General features: G+C 41.5%; 1 protein-coding gene across 5 annotated transcripts in view; it reads left to right on the top strand.

The window, feature by feature from the left end:
• The window catches only part of LOC117574245 (neurogenic protein mastermind), a 113,505-nt gene extending 93,780 nt beyond the window's left edge, over nucleotides 1-19,725 (top strand). For 2 of the 5 annotated variants that reach the window (XM_034257992.2, XM_052008804.1), the window contains 6 exons: nucleotides 13,995-17,000; nucleotides 17,070-17,248; nucleotides 17,732-17,924; nucleotides 18,890-19,095; nucleotides 19,176-19,395; nucleotides 19,465-19,725. In XM_034257992.2, the coding sequence (XP_034113883.1) occupies nucleotides 13,995-17,000; nucleotides 17,070-17,248; nucleotides 17,732-17,924; nucleotides 18,890-19,095; nucleotides 19,176-19,395; nucleotides 19,465-19,725 (4,065 nt within the window). Of the gene's footprint in view, nucleotides 1-9,030; nucleotides 9,809-12,658; nucleotides 12,929-12,996; nucleotides 13,193-13,994; nucleotides 17,001-17,069; nucleotides 17,249-17,731; nucleotides 17,925-18,889; nucleotides 19,096-19,175; nucleotides 19,396-19,464 lie in introns of those variants that run through there. The other 3 variants (XM_034257977.2, XM_034258009.2, XM_034258001.2) reach the window with 3 other exon arrangements.
• Nucleotides 19,726-20,700: the final 975 nt, after the last annotated feature.

Below are 20,700 nucleotides of genomic sequence, written 5' to 3'. Positions count from 1 at the left end.
CAATTATCAAATTTTCCAAAATTTCAAAATTTTATAAACTGTATTTTAGCTTGTCCAATAAAATTCGGTTTTAAATCATTTATTGTATTATATTATTGTAGAAAATTATAGAAAAGTTTGCTGACTAATGTTGAAAGCCATATCTCTATATATTTATTTATTAACTAATCTAAATTATGCGACTAGAAACAAATCGCTTACTTAATTTTTATTATCTTCTTATATCTTCGAAATCTTTATTCAATATACTTAATATTGAATTAATGAAGTGCAGCTTGTGAACGCTAATAAACTCAATGAAGTTTTATAGACACTTAATATTAGCTTTTATGTGAAGCTTTGTTTCGGTCATTAAAAAATTGGTTTATTTATTGGAACTAATTTAGCTTCGATAGTATCGAAATTATTATCAAATTAAACAGTAATTTATAATATTGTTCGCTTTTAATATTTTTTAGACTTTTTGGAATTATTCACTTAAAGCATAAAGTATTTTACATAGTTTGCTATGCTGTAAAAAGTTGAGAGAAACTGAACGTTTTATCTCGTGTTAATTGTACTGCGAAAAGTTATGATCTCAATATGATATTTTGCTAGTTTATGATGATAATGTTGATGATGATGATGATGATGATGATGATGATGATGAAGTTGATTTCGTTTGTGAACGAAAAGCAACGAGTGAAAAAAGAGACAAGCGAAACGAAACGAAACGAAATGTGAAGAAGACAAAAGCAAAGCACGAAGAAACAGTATCGAATGAATCAAAAACAAAACAAATAAATGAAATAACAATAAAATTAAAATGAATAAAGAAGAGAAGAAGAAGAGGAGGCAGAAGCAGAAACAGAAGGCACAAGCAAAGAAACAAACAGAAACAGCAACAACAACAAATTCCAATGAAATTACGTATGAGTGATTTTTTTTTTTATTATTTCTTTTGTATATACATACATATTAAAGTACGCATTGCTTTTGTTCCGCCGATGTCTGTGTGCACAATTACATATATATATACATATGAATATATATATATATATATATATATATATATATATATATATATATATATATATATATATATATGTATATAGCTGTGTGACTGATAAATATTTACGAGCACGGCGACATTTTTTTTTCGATACCCTTTCAATGATGCTCTGCAATTGGGTATTTGAAGCTAGTTCATCACTATGTTAATCTACTTAATGATCTTAATTCCTTGGCAAATTTCCAGGGTATGCGTCACGTCCATCACACTTCGCCCACTTGTCCTATTTATAGAGTTTTTATTTTAGCAAAAAAATGTTTGCGCGAGAGATTTGCTGAGCGCGTCTATTAACTGATTATTATTACCATCTAATTATTACATATAAATAAAAAAAAATATATGTAAATTTTTGTTTATTTAGTATATTGTATTTCTTTAGGTTTTGTTTTTTTTTTAAATTGTTTTCTCAACACGCGCGTGGCAACATTTTTATATTTTGATTTTTGCTCTTTAGCCAAAACTTGATTTTTCGTTTTTTTATGTTTTTTTTTTTTTTTTTTTTGTGTGCTCACAGTTTATTAATTTATTGGGCATAAAAATGGTTTGTTAATTGCCTGAAGAAACAAAAAAGCAATTTGCCTTTGTTTGTTTTAATTCGCATTCGCGTATTTGTTGTTGTTGTTCTTTTTGTTGTTGTATTCTGAATTCTTCATTTCCTTTTTTTTTCTCATCTCTCCATTTTGTGCGTCTTTATGTCTTTATTTATTTGCTTTATTCGCATTATTTCCGCCTAAAAGGTGTCAAAAGCCATGCAAAATATGATTAATAGAAGTTAGAAGAGGAACAGCAACAAATAAACGACTTGCAGATACCCTGTAATTTGAGTTTTTCAACTTATGTTGCGCTATTAATGTAGAAAAAGCGGATAATGCATTCGATTGTGACTAATGAATACCCTTTAAATGTGTTACTAAAATGTAATGCCAAGAATTCTACGAATGAATACCCTGTAAAGTCGTTAGCATAAACACTGTGACGCAAAGAATTCTATTTTGATAGGATCGACTAGCATGACTAAAAAATACTAATAATAAAATAAGATTCACAAGGTAGTTTAACGTACAAATACCCTGTAAATTTTATTCTATGCTGATTGTGATTAGAAAATGGTTAAATGCAGTAGTAAAAAATGATTCACATCTATCAAAACTAATCGAATTACATAGTACATAAATGTGGGCCACAAATATTCAAGTAATCTGTTGAAAAAAAAACACCTTATCAGAAGAATAGAAAAAAAAAAGTGAATTTTGTTAATGGAGACGATAATTCAAAACTTTTGTTTGTTGTTGTTTTCTTTATTTACTAGAGAATTTTCCGCAAGTTTCGGGCTCTATTATTATCGTTGTAGAAGTTGTTGTTGTTGTTGTTGTTCTTTGTGCTAATTAAATCTTATCTAAACAATTTTAAGTGGAATTGTTTCAATGACAATGAAAGAAAAAAAAATAAGAATTGGGATTAGAACGCTTTACAGGGTATCCCACTGTTTGTTTATACAATATGTACATTACATTAGCGAATGCCAACTGAAAATGAAAATGAAAAGCAAAATCAATAACTGGCGAATAGGCTGGGCACAAAGCGCAAAACAATTCCAAACTGAAACTATTGCTACATTTTGTCAGACACACACACACACACACATACACAGAGAGAGGTGTTTATATCCATATAGAGATATCTATATATCGATACTTTCAGCTATTGTATAACAAAAAGGAAAAAAACGAAACGACAACGAAACGAAATAATCAAAGGTCACTTACTTATTGCACTTAATAATAATAATAATAATAATACTATCATGATTATCACATGATGATTTTTCGCCTGATAATCATGTGAACGAAATGCGTATACACTTCTTTCAAAGAGAGCGAGAGAGAGAGAGAGGGAGAGGGAGAAAGGAGTGTGCTAGACGAGTTGAATAACTTTTGTAGTTGTGTGTAATTTACATAGATTGTGAAATTTGTTTGCTTGATAATGCAATGAATCATGAATTGCGCTTTCACTATCAATAAAAACAGAGCACAAGTACAACAATTGATTAATTTGTTACAATTCAAGTATTTAATGCATTTGTTTTGTACAAAATGCGTATTTTCCCAACCAACTTTACTTAATCATTATAAATTACGCATTAAAAAGGAAATCAAGAATAGATTTGAAAATATTCCGTGTAAATCAATTCGCAAGCATTTTTAAATATCGAGTAAATTAAATTACACAATTCACGCGATCAAAACTCATTTGAGTAATTTTCTATTTACCAAAAGTCTGCACACATTTCATGACATTGTGATTATGCTTCTTTTTTTCTCTCGCTCTCCACAAATTGCAACAACAACAACAAGTACATTACTCTACTCTCCACACTCTTTGTAGGGTCGTTGTTGTTGTTGCTGTCTCGCCTCAGCCTATTGGCGTCTAGTCTCTTCTCTAGTTCATAAACTCGACGTCGATCCGTTACTTATGTGTGCCACCCCCCTTCCCCTTCCCCTTCCTCCACCCCACAACCCTTGAACACATTCTCTTTTTTTTGCTGTTGTTGTGCTCGCTCTTGCTCTCTCGCTTCGTCGCTCTGTCTGACTGTCGGTTGTGTCGGTGTCGATGTCGCTATCTTTGTCTTGCAATCTATAAATAAATGTTGGCTGCATTTTGCGCTGCTGTTTTTGTGACTGTTCATAAAAATTCCATTTGCTTTTGTGTACATCCCAAGCACAAATTCTCACATAGATGTGTGCGTTTGTATGTGTGTGTGTATCTGCCAGATGCGGTAATGTTTACTGTTGTTTTCTTTGCTTTCATTGCCTTTTTCTGGCTTTTGGCAATTTTGATTTTCGCTGAAAAATATATACTAAGTATTTTAGGTATTTATTTCGCTGCTGGTTTTGATAAACAACAACAAAAAATGCTGTGCTGCCCACGATTACCTCATATGAAATATGCCAGCTTATTGTTTGCTTCTTCTTCTTCTTCGTCTTGCTGTATGCTCGATTTGTTGACAGCCCAACAACAACAACAACGACAGCAAGAACAGTGAATGCAAACACACACACACATTGATATGTACATGTGCAGCCCATAGCCACACGCCGCCCACATCAGCTGCCACGCCCATCACACTTTGCACTTGGCGACAAGAACAACAACAACAGCGACTGCGGCGCCTACGTCGCTCGCTGTCCATTCGGCTAAGCTTTAGTTTGTTTTTTTTTCCCCGGCAGTTCTTTTTGCGCTTTTTTCTTCATTTCCCACACACATACATACTAACGTGCATTGCAAACACACACACAAATATACATACACATAATTTCATGCCCTCCCCCAAACCCGTCTCCACGCCATAAGCTTTGCGGCGTTCTTTGGGCTTTTACTTTTGCCTTTATTTTAAATGTGAGTGCGCCGCAACGACGTCGCTGTCGACGTTGACGTCATGAACGAAGCGTCGAGACGAGGCGCGGCGCGACGCGGCGAAGCGGCTGCGACGCCGACGCTTGCGCTTACTCACAATCAAATCTCACGCCGCATTTTTAGTCTCAATTTGTTTGTGCTTCAATAATAACTGAAACGAAAAACACACGCGGCTAAAGCGACGATTTCGTCAACGTCAGTTTACTTTACCTTATTTTACTTTTGACTTTACTTTACACCGCTTTTGTTGTTGTTGTTTTCTTATTTGCTATTTTTCGCTTTGCACTGTGCGCTGTGCTTGTGTGCGTTTCTATCTCATGTGTATGTGTGTGTGTGTGCGAGCTTCGTGTTGTTGTGTGCTTATTATTATTGCTTTTGGTTTGTCTTTGCATGTTTGTGTGTGTTTGCCTCTGCTCAATAGTAAACTGTTTTTCAAACCAAGCAAAAACTCGCCGTTGCCTGGCCGCTGTCTGTCTGTCGACAACGACGACGACGTCGCTGCGGCTGCGGCTGCAGTGGGCGAGAGCATTCGAGATTGTGAGAGAATGAGCGATGGCTGAGCAGAGGCATCACAGAGGCAGCAACTCGTTCGTTCGTTTGTTTCACTCACTCGCTGCGCTTACATTTTGTGTTGTCGTGGGTCGCCGCCGTCGCAGCGTTCGTCGCTCGGTCGCCTCGGTGAGTGGGTCGTGTGCGCTCTCGTCGTGTTGTTGTTGCAGCAGCAACGGCAGCAGCAGCGGCAGCATAATTAGACGCCATCGTCCGTATCTCGCTGTCGCTGCCAATCTGCGTATGCGTAACGCGGCGCATTGCAGTTGTTGTACACACATTCATACATACATTTTAAAATGTGTGTGTGCGCGTGTGTGTGTGTGTCAACTGCTCGTCTTATTTTCCTTTAATTTTGCACATTTTGTTTGCTTCATATATTTGTTGTTGCTGCTCGCCAATGTTTTTGTTCGCCTTCATGTGCACACACTTACATACATACATACATACATACATACATACATATGTTAATTTCTGTTGCTCCCCTCTGCCTAAATACAAAACTATTCCTCTTTCTTTCTTTCTACTGGTGCTGTTGTTGTTGTTGTTTACTCGACAACCATCTTTGCTTGCCCATGTGGTGAATGAGGGGGATTTGTGTGTGTGTGGTGGATTTTGGGGGTGGGCAGTGCGGTGTGGTGTGGCGAAGTGGTGTGTTAGGCGCAACGCGACAGTGTCGCTGTCGCTTTTTTTCTTTCCATGCACACATGTAAAAGTTGAAATTTAATTAGTTCGCTCGCACTGCTTTCAAACCAACAGAAAGCAACCACTGTGCAACAACAAACTACATGTGTTTCATATGCGGACTAAAATAAAAACTCGAATCTGTTTACACTAACTTCAACATTCAAAGTCTTTAACACTAAACTCATGAGAAAACTTGCTTTATTTCTCAATTTTATATCAATTTTCATGTTTTGATGAATCTTTTACACTAAATTCAGATTTATTTTCACATTACTATCCAAGATTTTTCAATTTTACATAAATTTTCATATTTTAATGAACCCTTTACACTAAATTCAGATGTGTTTTAATAATACTATCTTGGATTGTTAACTTTTATAAAAATTTTCATATTTTAATGAAATTGAGCTTTATTTTAATAGTACTTTAAATCAATATTACTATCCAAACAATTTATTTGCAATACCAATAAAATATGTACGTATGTATGTATGCATGTATGTATGTATGTATGTATTTATGTACGTATATACATATACATATATATCTCTGTAGGGCTACGTGACTTCAATCAATGTTTGGCATTTCTAATTTTGATAACATTATTTTGCGCCTGTTACATATGAGTTGTGTGTATGTATGTTAGTCATGGATGTACATACATATACATTTATATACATACATACATATATTTATATGTACATACATATATGACTACATATTTGATATGTATGTAGATAGATTAGCGCTGCTTGAATTGCGGATTTGTAGCTTGTCTTTAACAGTTTTATATAAACACTACATAGAAATATACATACATATGTACATACATACATACATACATACGCACATATGTGTAGATAAGTTTAAGCAATTAGCACCCAGCGAGCAGTGTTCAATTGAATTGTGCAACCACAAATAAATACATGTGTTTATAATTCCTAGAAAAATGTAACATTTTATCAAAGTTCTTAGAAAAATGTAACATTTGCTTAAATGTAATTTCTTACTTCAGTATACATATATATATTTTACACTATATATTATGATATAACGTTTACGAGGTATCTGCTAGTCAAGCATATTCGATTGCTAGATTTCAGTGCGCTGACCCACAGACCCACATTTTGTATGTGTGTGTGTGTGCAGCACAATAGGCATATACCCTGTAATTGCAGTAAAGAGAGACCACAGTATATAATATAGTATTCATTTAATAAATACATCATATACTATATACTATATAAGTACATATTTGCTGATTGAGTCAACTTGAGATGTCGTCGTCAAGTCGCGCCCAAAAAACTCAGCAATATAACTTGTGCTTTATTTTTTTTTTTTTGTTCATTCGCTCTGAACTTTTGATGGTATTAATGGTAGTTGTTGTTTTTCTTAATTTTCGTTTTGCTGTTTCGCTTGTTTTTATGCTGCGATTACGTCAGCTGACTTGTCACTGGGACGAATGTCAATGCTAAAAACAAAATATAAATAAATTAAATTATATTCAAGCACACACACACACATAGACACGTGTACACACACACACACACACACGCGCACATACATAATTGTGTATCTGTGCAAATTGTTTGATTTTGTTTTTCAGTTGATTTGTTTGTTTGTTGCCTTCACTCGCGGGTGAAAGTTGCACAGTTTGAAATCAAATGAGGGGAAAATCAAAAGAAATACATACATATTAACATACACACACAAACTGAGACAGACATACATAGCATAGACAAAAAAAAAAAAAAAAACCTACATAGCATAGAAAAAAAGTGCAACACGAAATCAACTCATCCATAAAAGAAGCAAAAAAAAAATGAATAAAATTTAGTAAAAGCAAAAAAAAGACAACAAAAAATTTCGCGGTGAGTGAAAATTTACTCAGAGAAAATAATCTAGTGACTGCATTATAATTTTTATTGGGCAACTGAAAATTAGTACAGGGTATCAGCAAGTCATTAATTGCATTTTAGTTATTTCTTTTTACTTTGCAAGAGTGTGTAAAATGTGTGTATGTATGTATATACATACAAATGTACATGAATGTACATATGTATGTATGTACATATTTTTATTGCTCGTCGTTATTTTATGTTCATCTTGAGTTTCATTTAAATTTTCGCTTAATTGATTTGCTTCATCTGCATTTGGCAAGTTGACTTTGTTCGCAGTTTGCTCTTCATCTGCTTCTTCTTCAGCCATGGCATCAACTATTGTACATACATATGTACATACGTACATATATACATTCATGTACATTTGTATGTCGCTTTACATTCGTATTCTAGCCGATATACTCATGCAAAACACAGGTTTTGCGTCGTGTGTCTTTGGAAAACAGTTAGTTCTCTATTTCTCCCTCTGCCTCGTTGTCTCCCTCTCTCTGTCTTTCTCTCGCTCAGTCGCGCGCTGCAAAACGCCAGGTGCGTGAATAACAACACACACACACACACAGACACAAGCATACTCACACTCACACTTACACAGAGACAAACGCATCCCCAAGCCATTATTGGATAATAATAATGCCCATTACGCGCACAAACATACAAACACGCATTTGCTTGCCTATGTGCATGTGTATGAGTGTGTGTATGTGTGTGAGCACATAATTAAACAGCACTCGAAAATTGTACGCAAGCTGGCTGCTTCTTATTGCTGCTGCTCTTTTGGGGCTGGACGAACACAAACGAACGAACGAACAAAGCAAAGACCAGCAACAACAACAACATTCAGTCAGTTCATCTATCGCTGCCAGCAGTGGCAGCGGCAGCGGCAGTGACAGCAGCTGCTGTTAACAGCAAAAATGTTCTATTCAAATTGCTTTCACCCAACATTACTACTCGCTATGTTATTTTATTTTGCTGCTGCTCGCCTGTTAGCCAACAAAAACAAAAACACAAATCAAAATCGACTGCACAATTCGCTGTCGCTGTTAAAATTGCTGCTGCTGCTGCTGCGCTGCAAATGCTAAGAGCTTTCTAACGCATCGACATCGACGCCGACGTCAGCAGCTACTGAGCTGCGGCCTTGCGCGTACACAAAAGAACAAGCTAGAAATGCCAAGAAACAACAACACAGCAGCAACAGCAAGAGCAGCGACAGAGACAGCGACGCCAGCAGCAGCAGACAGAACTAAACAATTTAAGTTCACTCGGTTAACATTCACACACTCACACACATACACATACATACAGACACATGCATGCATGTAAGTGCGGGCGCACTCTGTCGCAGTCGGCGTCGCCGTCCAGCCTGTTGTCGTTGTTGTTGTAGATTTTTGCCAATTTTACCTTGCCGCTGCTCTCTAGCACAAAACAGTGTCGAACTTAAAGAGCGAGTAACGTGACGTGTCGTTGTTGTCGGCAACGCGCGCGGTTCAATTTTTCTTTTTTATTTTTTCTTGTTGTCGTTGTCTTGTTGTTGTTGTCTTGTTGTGTATTCGCCAACTTCCTACTAAATACAACACAGCAAACGAAATTAAACAGACAAGAGAGGAGACCAAAGCAAACGACGATACGAATGCCGCAGCAAAGCGTGTGTGTGTAACATAAATGCAAAACGTGCAAAACAAGCAAAGTGTGCAAAAAAAAAAAAGAAAAAAGCAAAGCAAAGCAAAGAAGGAAAATACGAATACAAAACACAAAACAAAAGGCAGACGCAAAACAACTGTGCGAGAGTGCAAAAAACGAAAGAGTACGCCGGCAGAAGAGAGTAGTGCATGCTCTCTTGTTCTGCCCGCTCTCGCGCTCTCACCAACACATTGCCAGAGAGACAGACAGAGAGAGAGAGAGCAGAAGCATATTCTAGCAACAAGGTTCAATTGCTCTCGCTCTCTCATGGGGCAGCTGATTTGAACAATTTTGCCGGCAAGCGTGTCAGCTGTTTTTACCGACAGAGCGTACACACACATACGTACGTACATACAATACAGACGTTGCCATGTTAGCCACGGCAGCAACAACAACAACAACAGCGAGCGCCGCAGCAGCCACTGCGAGCAGCGCTGCACGCAAACGCAGTCGCAGCACCAGCAACAACAACGGCGGCAGCAAGCGTAGCGCCGGCAGCGGCGCCGCTGGTCGCAAATTAACCAAGAGCGTGAGTGTTGTTATTTTTTTTCTTTCCCCCTTTTTCTTGCGTTCGTTTTGTGTGTGTGTGCGTGTGTTTGTTTCTCTTTGTTTACATTAGCGGCGCTTTGTGCACGTGCTGTTGGCATCAACGGCTGATTTGCTGTGCGCCCAGCATACGAGTTGTTAACAGCTCGCTGTTAAGTAATTAATGTTAACCCATTAACAGCAGCCTATTTAACAGTTTATAAGAGACATTAACACACACACACACACACGAAACGAACTTAAACATAAAACTTTAATTTTTGTATTTACTGATAAATATGTAGGTCAACAAAAGAAACTGTTGCTATGAAAATAAATTGAATTTCAATTGATTTTAAGCGAAAATATATTGAATATTGTCTGCTGCTATAATTAAACCAGTGAGGAACAAAAAAAAAAATAAATTAATTAATTTCATAAAAAAAGATTATAATAGTCAAGCGGCTGCTTTGCGTGCTTTTCACGTTCGTTCTCGTCGTCGTTGTTGCTTCCCATTCATTCGTCGTTTACGTTCGGGTTGCGCCGTCGTTAAAGCACGACGCTAAAAATAAACGCATACAGCGCGCATATGTGTGAATGTGTGTGTGTGTATTTTTTTTTTTTTTGTTGTGCTGTGTTGTGGGCAAGCAATGAAAACGAAAATTTGCGTGACGTCTCTCGACCTTGACTCATCGATGTGAACTGTTAAACTGCGCGGCGACGACGACGGCGAAATGTTGCGATGCGATGGCGATGCTTGACGATGCGCGACGGCGTTGCCAGACAGCTGCAACTGTTTTTGTGTTGAATGGCAGCGCTAATGTCAACGTCTTGCCAACCAGTTTTAACACTCACACACACACATACACGATGAAGTTTATATCTGTGTGTATGTGCATTAAAGCGTTATCACAGCACGTTGCCAAAAAAGAGAGAAAAAAGGAAAAGAGGAAAACTTGTTCGTAGAGTGAGGCAGAGTGATAGATAGGCATGATGCATTTGAAAAGAAAAAAGAAAATATGCAACGGCGCTTTCCACAAGCTGCATTGGAATGCACTCGCAATCGTTGCATCTCTCTCTCACACACACACACACACACATACAGTTGCAAGCTCGCACTCTCTCTCATACTCTGCCTCTGCTGCAGTCGACGCTGATAATACATGTGCACAGATGGTGCCAATAAGAAATGCATACATACGTTATGCATGTCACTGCCACACCCTCGCACTCAGCGCCCCTCTCCCCAACACAAACACACACACACACATACTAGAGAGAGGGACGCACGTTCGAATTTGGTTTTGGTCTCGGCTTGTTCTCGCCATCGCCATCGTCGTCGTCTGCCCGTCTCGCGGGCCTTTTCGCACGCTTTTGCTTTTGTGATGTCCCCTCTCAATCGCCGGCCCCCTCGCTCCCACACATCGACAACATCAACATCATCATAGATTTATCTCATTCGCGCGCACGTGAGTCGAGAGCAAAACCCAAAAATTTAGCGCTGCCCATTTCTTGTTAGGTTTTGTGTGTTATCATTTGTTGTCTCTTCTCCTCCTCCTCTCGCTTTTCTCTTTATAGTGTTGCCAAATTTGTGTTCGTCCGTTACAAACTTTCTTATGTAGCCTTTTTTTTTCTGCTGCTCATTTACTTGATATGCCATTTTTATTTCATCCATGTTTGGTAGCACTTTTTTTTTGTAGGTTCGCGGCGTCGTCGTCACATCTTTCGCTCTCACTCTCATGACAGAGTTGCCAGCTGTTGTAGTTGTTGTTGTCGTGCTCAGCAAACCGCAAACAGCGCGATGTGCTGCGACGCGACGACAGCGAAAAATTTGCTTCCTTCCTCTGTTTGACGCTGCTGCGACGCAGCAGCAGTAGATGACGTTGGCAGCGCTGACCGGGAATATCTGCTCTGCCTTGGCGTTAAACGTTTAAAATTGTACCAAATGGATAATGTACCAAAATTTCCATTTTGTACAATTTTTGTTTATTTCTTATTGTTTAATCCGATTATTATTATTGTTGTTTAATATAAAAATAGCGATTGCAAAATAGTTATAAATGGCTTTCTTGAAATAGTTTTTCTATTTTCATATACAAATTACAATTTTTAATTGCTTTTTCATTCACACCAAACACACACACAGAAAAATACGAACATAATTTGGGCAATGGCGTCGTCGGCGTCGCTGCCTGCGTCAACGCACGCCTCGCGAATTGACAAAGACGCCGGCTGGGTTGCTCTGCTGCTGGGCAATGTAAGAAGAAGAGCGCTCGCAGTCGCGCAGCAGAATCGTCGCCGCAGCAACAGCAGCAGAAGCAGCAGCAGCAACTACAAATAGTTGTTGTAGTTGTGTAGTTTAGTTTCGGTGTTGTTTTTGGCTGGGCGCGCGCGGAAGTCGCAGAAAATTTATCAAAAGCAACAGCAGCAAAAGCAAACCAACGAAGGCCGAACACGAGAGCGAGGCGAGCGACAGACGACGACGAAGCAAAGCAAAGCAAAAGCAGCGCGGTGGCTGCCGCCTGCCTGCCTGCCTGTCAATCGGATTAATTTTTATTGTACTTTTCTTTTCGTCGTTTTTGCAAAAAGTAGTGTTAGTGTAGTGTTGTGTAGTAGTTGTTGTCGTTGTCGTTGTCTCGACTTTGGCTCTGGCCTGTGACTCGCTCGCTCGCTCGCTTGCTCACTCGCTCTCGCCCTGCTCTCTGTATATGTTGTGTGCGTGTGATTGTCGTCTCTCACACTCTCTCTCTCTCTCTCTCTGTTGGTCTCTCGCGAGCGCTCTCGCTCTCTGCAAATATAGTAGCAATAGCGCCCGAGACTGAGACGTTCGTCGCTGTCGCTGTGCTGTCTGTGTCGTCGTTGTCGCTGTCGCTGCCGTCGCCGTCGTCGCTGTCTCTGTGTCTGTGTACGCGTTTGATTGCTCTTGTTCTTCTTTTTTCACCTTCTTTCTTGCTCGTTACGGGCCGCGCGCACCATTACAAATACGCGTATAACAATTTTTGCTGCCTGTGCCCCGAGAAACAGAAACGAGAAACACACACAGAAAAAAACCGACAAAAAGAAAAAAGCAACGAAAGAAAGAAAGAAAAAATACAAAATTAATACCCAGAGCCACATAAACTAAGTACGCGGCGTGCAAAATAGTCGATAATAAAATAATCGTCATGTAAATTTCGCAAAAGTGCAAAAAAAAAAAATACACAAAAAAAAAATAAATACATATAAACAGCTTTTGAATGTGATAAATTGTAATAGAATGTGAAAATTCATACACACACACATACACACCGAAACACACTCATACCCATACACGTCATACTCACGCACACACACACTCACACACACAAGGCGTATGTGTGTGCAGAAAAATATGCGGCGCTTAAAAAAGGTGAACGGCATTTTGTCATAAATACACATACAAACAAATTCATACACACTCACACACAGCCACGCAAAGCAAATGCAAAAAACAGAAAATAGTTAAATAGTGCTCTAAAATACATTTATGTGTATGTGTGTGCAATAAGAAAAAAAGAAAGAACATTTTTGTGCGATTTAATTTGTGCTTTAATAATCAAAATCAACTCTTGGTGTTTGTGTCGTTTTGCTTCGTTTTTTTCCTTTTTTTTTGTTCGCCTCTCTCATTGTCTTGGCTTTTTGATAAAATATTTCAAACACACACACACACTCATACACATATACATCAACATATTCAAATACACTGCTGAATGCATTGCGCTCACTCACACGCATGCCTTCTTGGCTGCGGAGCGGCGCCCAGCAGAGTAGCACGCGCTTGCTGTGACGTCTCGTCTCGCTCACTCACACACACATGCAAGGGGGTCGCACATCGCCATGTATTTTGTATTTTGCACGTTGCTCTCTTTCGCTCTTTGCGTTTTCGCCATTTGTTTTCCGTTTTATTGCGGTTGCCACCTCGCCAACAAGAGTTGTGCAGCATTTGAGACGATCTGGCAGCGCTGGCTGCGTTGCTTGTCAACCAACGAACCAGCGAATCAAAACAAAAAGTCTCGCAGTGTTGCAAAATGTTCGACAACAGTGCGATAACGATGAAACAGCAAATCGATTAAATGGATTATATTGTTAATACTATTAAATTAAGAATTGTGAGATGTGCATATTTAATTAATATTTTATTTATGTGTGTTGTTTTTCTTTTCTTGTTGCAGATGTCCGCCGGCGCTCAATTGCAGATGGCCCCACAGACCACATCGACCCTAAGTCATCATCATCCCAGCAGTCAGGCAGCACAGCAGCAACAACAACAGCAACAGCAGCAACAACAACAGGCGCCACAGCAGCAACATTTTGCTAATCATCACAGTACGCAGGCGCAACAGCAGCAGCAACAATTGTTACCACAACAACTGACGCAGCAGCAACACTTGCAAACGCACACGTTGCATCTGCAACAGTTGACCACACAACAGCAGCAACACACGCAACAGCAGCAACAACAACAGGCGGCAGCAGTGGCTGCAGCAGCTGCGGCAGCAGCAGCACAACAGCAACAACAACAGCAGCAGCAACAGTCGTTGCAACATCATAGCACACTGCCGCCACAGCATCAGCAGCAGCAACAACAACAACAGCAACTGCAACACTTGCAACACCAACAGCAGCAGCAACATCCGCACGCGGCGCTGCATCAGCAGCAGCAACACGGAGCCGCTGCTGGCGGTCACAGCAGCAATCCGGACTCGAATATGAGCACTGGTTCCTCGCACAGCGAAAAGGATGTCAACGATATGCTAGGACTCGGCAGTCTACAGCAACAGCAGCAGCTTAACGCTGCGGCTGGTCTTCACTCCAACAACGGCGCCTCCATGCTCGACTTGCTGCAACAGCAGCAGCAGCAGCAACAACAGCAACACAACAATACCGGACCAGGCAGCGGAGTTCCGGTGCCGGTTTCGGTGCCAGGACCCGGCCCAGGACCTGGACCCGCGACCAATGCCAGCGGGAAACAGCCACGAACGCCAGCGGAACGCAAACGTAAACGTAAAATGCCCAACAACACAGATGAGACGGGCAACGGAGGCGGTGGCAGCAGCAGCGGCGGTGTCGTTGGCAGTTTGAAGGGCAAAGCGTTGGCATTTCGCGACAGTTCGATGTCAAAGGCGGGCGGCAATCTGGCGCTCAGCCTGTGCGGTGCTTTGCCCAGCGGAGGCGTCGCCAGCAGCGGCGGTGGCAGCGCATCGGGCGCTGGGGGCGGGGCTGGTGGCAAGAGTGCACGCTTGATGGTCACCGGCGGCGGTGGCGGTGGTGGAGGCGGTGGCGTTGTTGGGAACGCGGATAAGAAGATCAACGAATACTTTAACAAGCCGCAACAGCAACCGAATGTGGCGAACTCAACGCTGCGGCAGCACACGGGCAGCAAGTCGCCATCATCAGCCAGCCAACAGCAACAACAACAGCAGCAGCAACAGCAGCAGCAAGTTAACAGTCAGCAGGTGCAGACGACGAATGCGTATTCCATACACGGCTATCATGCAACTAGTCCACAGACGCAGGCGCCCAGTCAGCAACAGCAGCAGCAGCAGCAACAACAACAGCAGCAACCAGGCGCCGAGTTTCATTATGTTGGCTCCGTTGCGGCGGCGGCGGCAGCAGCAGCTGCGGCAGCGGCCAAGCAACAGCAGCAGCAACAACAACAGCAGCAGCAGCAACAGCGTCAAACTTCCAATGCAATGGTTCCTCAGCAAACGCAAATGGGCGTGGCTATGTCGCATGTGGGCGTGGGCGTGGGAGTGGGACATGGTGTACTCGGACTCGGTGTCGCGACGACGCAACAACAACAGGCGGCGCAACAGCAACAGCAGCAGCAACAACAGTTGCCCGTGGTGACCACAGCGACATCAAGTGTTTCGGTTGCCACAACGCATCAGCAACTGAATCCCCTCGGTGTCGGTGTTGTAGGAGGTGTCGTTGGCGGTGTGGGCGTCGTGGGAGGCGTGGTCGGTGGCGTTGTCGGTGGATTGGCGCCACCGCCGCCGCCGTTGCCAATGCCAGCGGCGATCATGACGTACACGAAGGGCACACAGACGGAGGTGTCGCAGCTGGAGCTGCAGGAGCGGGAGGCGGAACACGAGTCGGGCAAGGCGAAACTGGACGAGATGACAAGACTGTCGGATGAGCAAAAGTGCCAGATCATCAGCCATCAGAAGAACATCGAACAGCACAAATCGCACATTGCCAAATGCATTGATGTCGTGAAGAAGCTGCTCAAGGAGAAGAGCAGCATTGAGAAGAAGGAGGCGCGTCAGAAGTGCATGCAGAATCGTTTGCGTCTCGGTCAGTTTGTGACGCAACGCGTCGGCGCCACATTCCAGGAGAACTGGACGGATGGCTATGCGTTCCAGGAGCTCAGTCGGCGGCAGGAGGAGATCACAGCGGAGCGCGAGGAGATCGATCGCCAGAAGAAGCAGCTGATGAAGAAGCGACCCGCCGAATCCGGACGCAAGCGCAACAACAACAGCAACCAGCAGAATAACCAACACCAGCAACAGCAGCAGCAACAGCAACAGAATTCCAATTCCAATGACTCCTCCCAGCTGACCGATCGCCTCGGCGGCAACGCCGGCGCCGGCAGCTTGGACAGCGGCATCGGCAACGTTGGCAACACGGCCGTTGGCAATGCGGGCGTCGGTGTCGGTGGCATCGGCAACGTTGGCGTCGGCGGCGCCGGCAGCGTCGCTGGCAGTGGTCGTGGCCTCTCCCGCTCCAATTCCACCCAGGCGCAGCAGGCCCAGCTGCTCCACAATGGCGGCGGCGGTGGCGGTGGCGTTGGCGGCATCGCCGGCGGTGGCGGTGGCGCTGGCTCCGGCGGTGGCGGTGTCGGCAACAGCGGTGGAGGCGGCGGTGTCGGTGATCGTCTCTCGGATCGCGGCGGCGGCGTCGGCGGCGGTGGCCCAGGCAGTGGGGGACCCGGCGGCAGCGGCGGCATCGGTGGCAACGATAGCGGCAGCTGCTCCGATTCGGGCACGTTCCTCAAACCGGATCCGGTGTCGGGAGCGTATACGGCGCAAGAGTATTACGAATACGATGAGATACTCAAGCTGCGACAGAATGCCCTCAAAAAGGAGGACGCCGATCTGCAGCTCGAGATGGAGAAACTGGAGCGTGAGCGTAATCTCCATATACGTGAGCTCAAGCGCATACTCAACGAAGATCAGGTAAGTTTTTGGATTTGATATAACAACTGTGGTATATCACTAATCTCTCCTCTCCCATCTTTTTTGCAGTCCCGCTTTAACAATCATCCTGTGCTGAACGATCGATATCTGCTTCTAATGCTGCTGGGCAAGGGCGGCTTCTCCGAGGTGCACAAGGCGTTTGACCTCAAGGAGCAACGCTATGTCGCATGTAAGGTGCACCAATTAAACAAGGATTGGAAGGAGGATAAGAAAGCTAATTATATCAAGTGAGTAGAAGAGCGCAGCGCAGCAGCAAAACGAAAACGAAATTGAAAACCAAACTACAAATTCAGGATTCAACAGAGTAGAATTCCATATGCAGTCATTTAACATTTGTGTAACATTCGTTTAACATTGTCACTCCAAACTGAGGATTAACAGAGGATTAACATTGAGGATTCAACAGATTTAACATTAGTTTAACATCAATCAAACTGTTAAGTTTAGCCAGAGTTCAGAGCATTTGATGATATCATTCATTTCGAATAATCTGTTTAGATTAGTTCACAGCATTTTATGTATTGTGATTCATTTTGACAATCTGTTAAGTTTAGATTAGTTTTGTGATTCTTCTGTGTTAGCATAGCTTTAGTTAAACTCGAAGATTGAAGATAAAGTGTTAGAGACCTAGAAAATTTGTGGGATACATCTTCGATTTAAATGCACTTTCTTTGCTAATGTTCCTTCCTTCGATGTATTGCAATCTTCAGACACGCCTTGAGGGAGTATAACATACACAAGGCGCTGGATCATCCGCGCGTCGTGAAGCTCTACGATGTCTTTGAGATCGATGCGAACTCATTCTGCACCGTGCTCGAGTATTGTGATGGACACGATCTGGACTTTTATCTGAAGCAGCATAAGACTATTCCCGAGCGTGAGGCGCGCTCGATAATAATGCAGGTGAGTGAGAGTTACATTAAAATACCTTCTCTGGGGAATTAAATATTATATATGAAATCAGTTTATTAGAATATGATGGAAAGTATAGCCTGAAGGATTTAGTCGCTCTTCATAATAATGATGGCAAATTTTGCAAGCTTTAATCTGTTTAAACAAAAAACAGTTTTTTGAGAAAAATCTCTGAAATTCCTTTTTCAATTTAAACCAAAGATTACATTCATTATTATTTCGTGCTAATGTTCATTTAGTGTTTTTTTTTTGTTTAATATTGATAAAGATTTGGTTTACTTTCTTGCGTAATATTCTTCAACGTTTCACTAACTAAAATCGGTTATTTTAATTCATTTGAAATGTTAAAATACTTTTTATATTTTGTCTTGTCCAATTTAGTTATATTTTTGAATTTCTTAGTACAGCTTTTGTTAAAACAAAAATGGTATTTTGATGAACATTGAGGAAAAAGTTTAGCGAATAAAGCAAAGTTTGTCAAGGCAAAATTGCATTTTCAAATGTGGGATTTAAAGTTCTTAATTTGCTGTACCCTTGGAAGTTGCTTAGATTTTATAATCGATAATCGTAAATGTAAATTTGCGAATATTTTGTGAAGCTTGCTTGCGATTTCCTTTTCAAAAGCAAGCACAAACATTTCAACATATTTTTGAAAACATATTCAATGTTGCGATTATAATTTTGACTTTTAAATGAGAAGCTTTTGTGCTTAGTAAAAACCTCTATCCACAATAAATAAATTATTGTGTTCTAAAAGGTTTTGTGATTTATTCAGTATATAAAAATACCATGGCTATGAATTTTGAAATAAATCCTGAAGCTATATTAAAAAAATAATAAAATAAAGTAACTAAAATGTACACTACAACATTTAGTGTTCACATTCCCTTCTATCGAAGAATAATAATAAATAAATGTGAATTGAAATAATGAATGAATCTATTCCAAACACTCAGGTTGTGTCTGCACTGAAGTATCTAAATGAGATTAAACCGCCCGTCATCCACTACGATCTGAAGCCGGGCAACATACTGTTAACCGAGGGCAATGTCTGTGGCGAGATCAAGATCACCGATTTCGGTTTATCCAAAGTGATGGACGATGAGAACTACAATCCGGATCATGGCATGGATCTGACATCTCAAGGAGCGGGCACCTATTGGTGAGTGTGAATGATGATTGAATAATAATAGTAATTGATTCGGAAATAATTGATATTTTGATTCTATTCTATTCTTGAAGGTATCTGCCACCCGAGTGCTTTGTCGTTGGCAAAAATCCACCGAAAATCTCATCGAAAGTGGATGTGTGGAGTGTGGGCGTGATATTCTATCAGTGTTTGTACGGCAAGAAGCCATTTGGTCACAATCAATCGCAGGCCACGATCCTCGAAGAGAACACCATACTGAAGGCCACCGAAGTGCAGTTCTCGAACAAACCAACCGTGTCCAATGAGGCAAAGGTAAGTCTGGAAATCAATTCAATCAGAATTTTCTTTGCTTATTTTCGTCTTTCGATCAACTTTCTTTAGAGCTTCATTCGTGGCTGTTTGGCGTATCGCAAGGAAGATCGCATGGATGTGTTTGCGTTGGCAAGGCATGAGTATATACAGCCGCCGGTGCCGAAGCATGGCCGTGGGTCGCTGAATCAACAGCAGGCGCAACAGCAGCAGCAACAGCAGCAGCAACAACAGCAGCAACAACAGTCGTCCACGTCGCAGGCGAATTCGGCGGGACAGACATCGTTCTCAGCCCACATGTTTGGCAATATGAATCAGTCCAGCTCATCCTAGCTGCCAACTAAACGCAATTCCAATTCATAATTCGCCGCCACAGCAGCTGGTCAAGCAGCACAGCAGCAGCAGCAGCCACAGCAACTGATAAGCAACAACAACAATAACAACAACAGCAGCAGCAACAACATGAACATCAACATCAACAATAACAATTATTATATCAACAATAATAATCACAATAGTAGCAACAGTAACAACAACAACCACAACAACAACCAGAACAACAACAACCATCGCAGACATAGCAACAACAGCTTCTATGCTGCCACATTACTTGATGCCGAACCCTTTTGCTACGAGACTGTGATGGATGGCTCGCATTACAAGCTGCCGCCATCGGTGTTGGTTGCCACGCCGCCAGCCACAATGCAACACTCGCAACAACATCAGCTGCAGCTGCAGTTGCAACAACCACCAGCAGCAGCAACAGTCGTCGGAACTGCAGCAACAGCCACGACGATAGCAGCCACAAGCAACAGCAACAGCACAACAACAACAGCAACTGGAACAGCAGCAGCTGGAGGAGGAGGAACAACAACAACACGCACCTATCTGGGCATGTACAAACGTTGGCAGCAACAGCAGCTGCAGCAACAGGCGCAACTGCAACAGCAACAGCAACTGTTGTTGCTGCAACAGGAGTTGCTGTAGTTGGTTTTCGCGGTTGTCATTTCAGCGATCGTCAAACAACACCACTGCCAAGTTTATCGACAACTGTTGCTGCTGTTGCCAGCAACCAGCCAGCAAACAAGCCAGCAACCAATAACAAACACAAGAACAACCCGAAGAATTTCCAGCGCAACTTGCTTAAGGAAAAGCGCATCGCAAAAAGAAAATGAAACTTAAATTAAACAAACAACAAACTATATGCATATATAAAACAATATTTATATATCTATATATATGAATATGTATATGTATATAGTATATATATACATATATATTATATTAAATGTGATAAACAAGCGTAAA

This window comes from Drosophila albomicans, chromosome X, assembly GCF_009650485.2.
Source record: "Drosophila albomicans strain 15112-1751.03 chromosome X, ASM965048v2, whole genome shotgun sequence".
Classification (NCBI taxonomy): Eukaryota; Metazoa; Arthropoda; class Insecta; order Diptera; family Drosophilidae; genus Drosophila; species Drosophila albomicans.
Note: the sequence above shows the minus strand (reverse complement) of the source record. Positions and strands in the feature narration are given on the sequence as shown.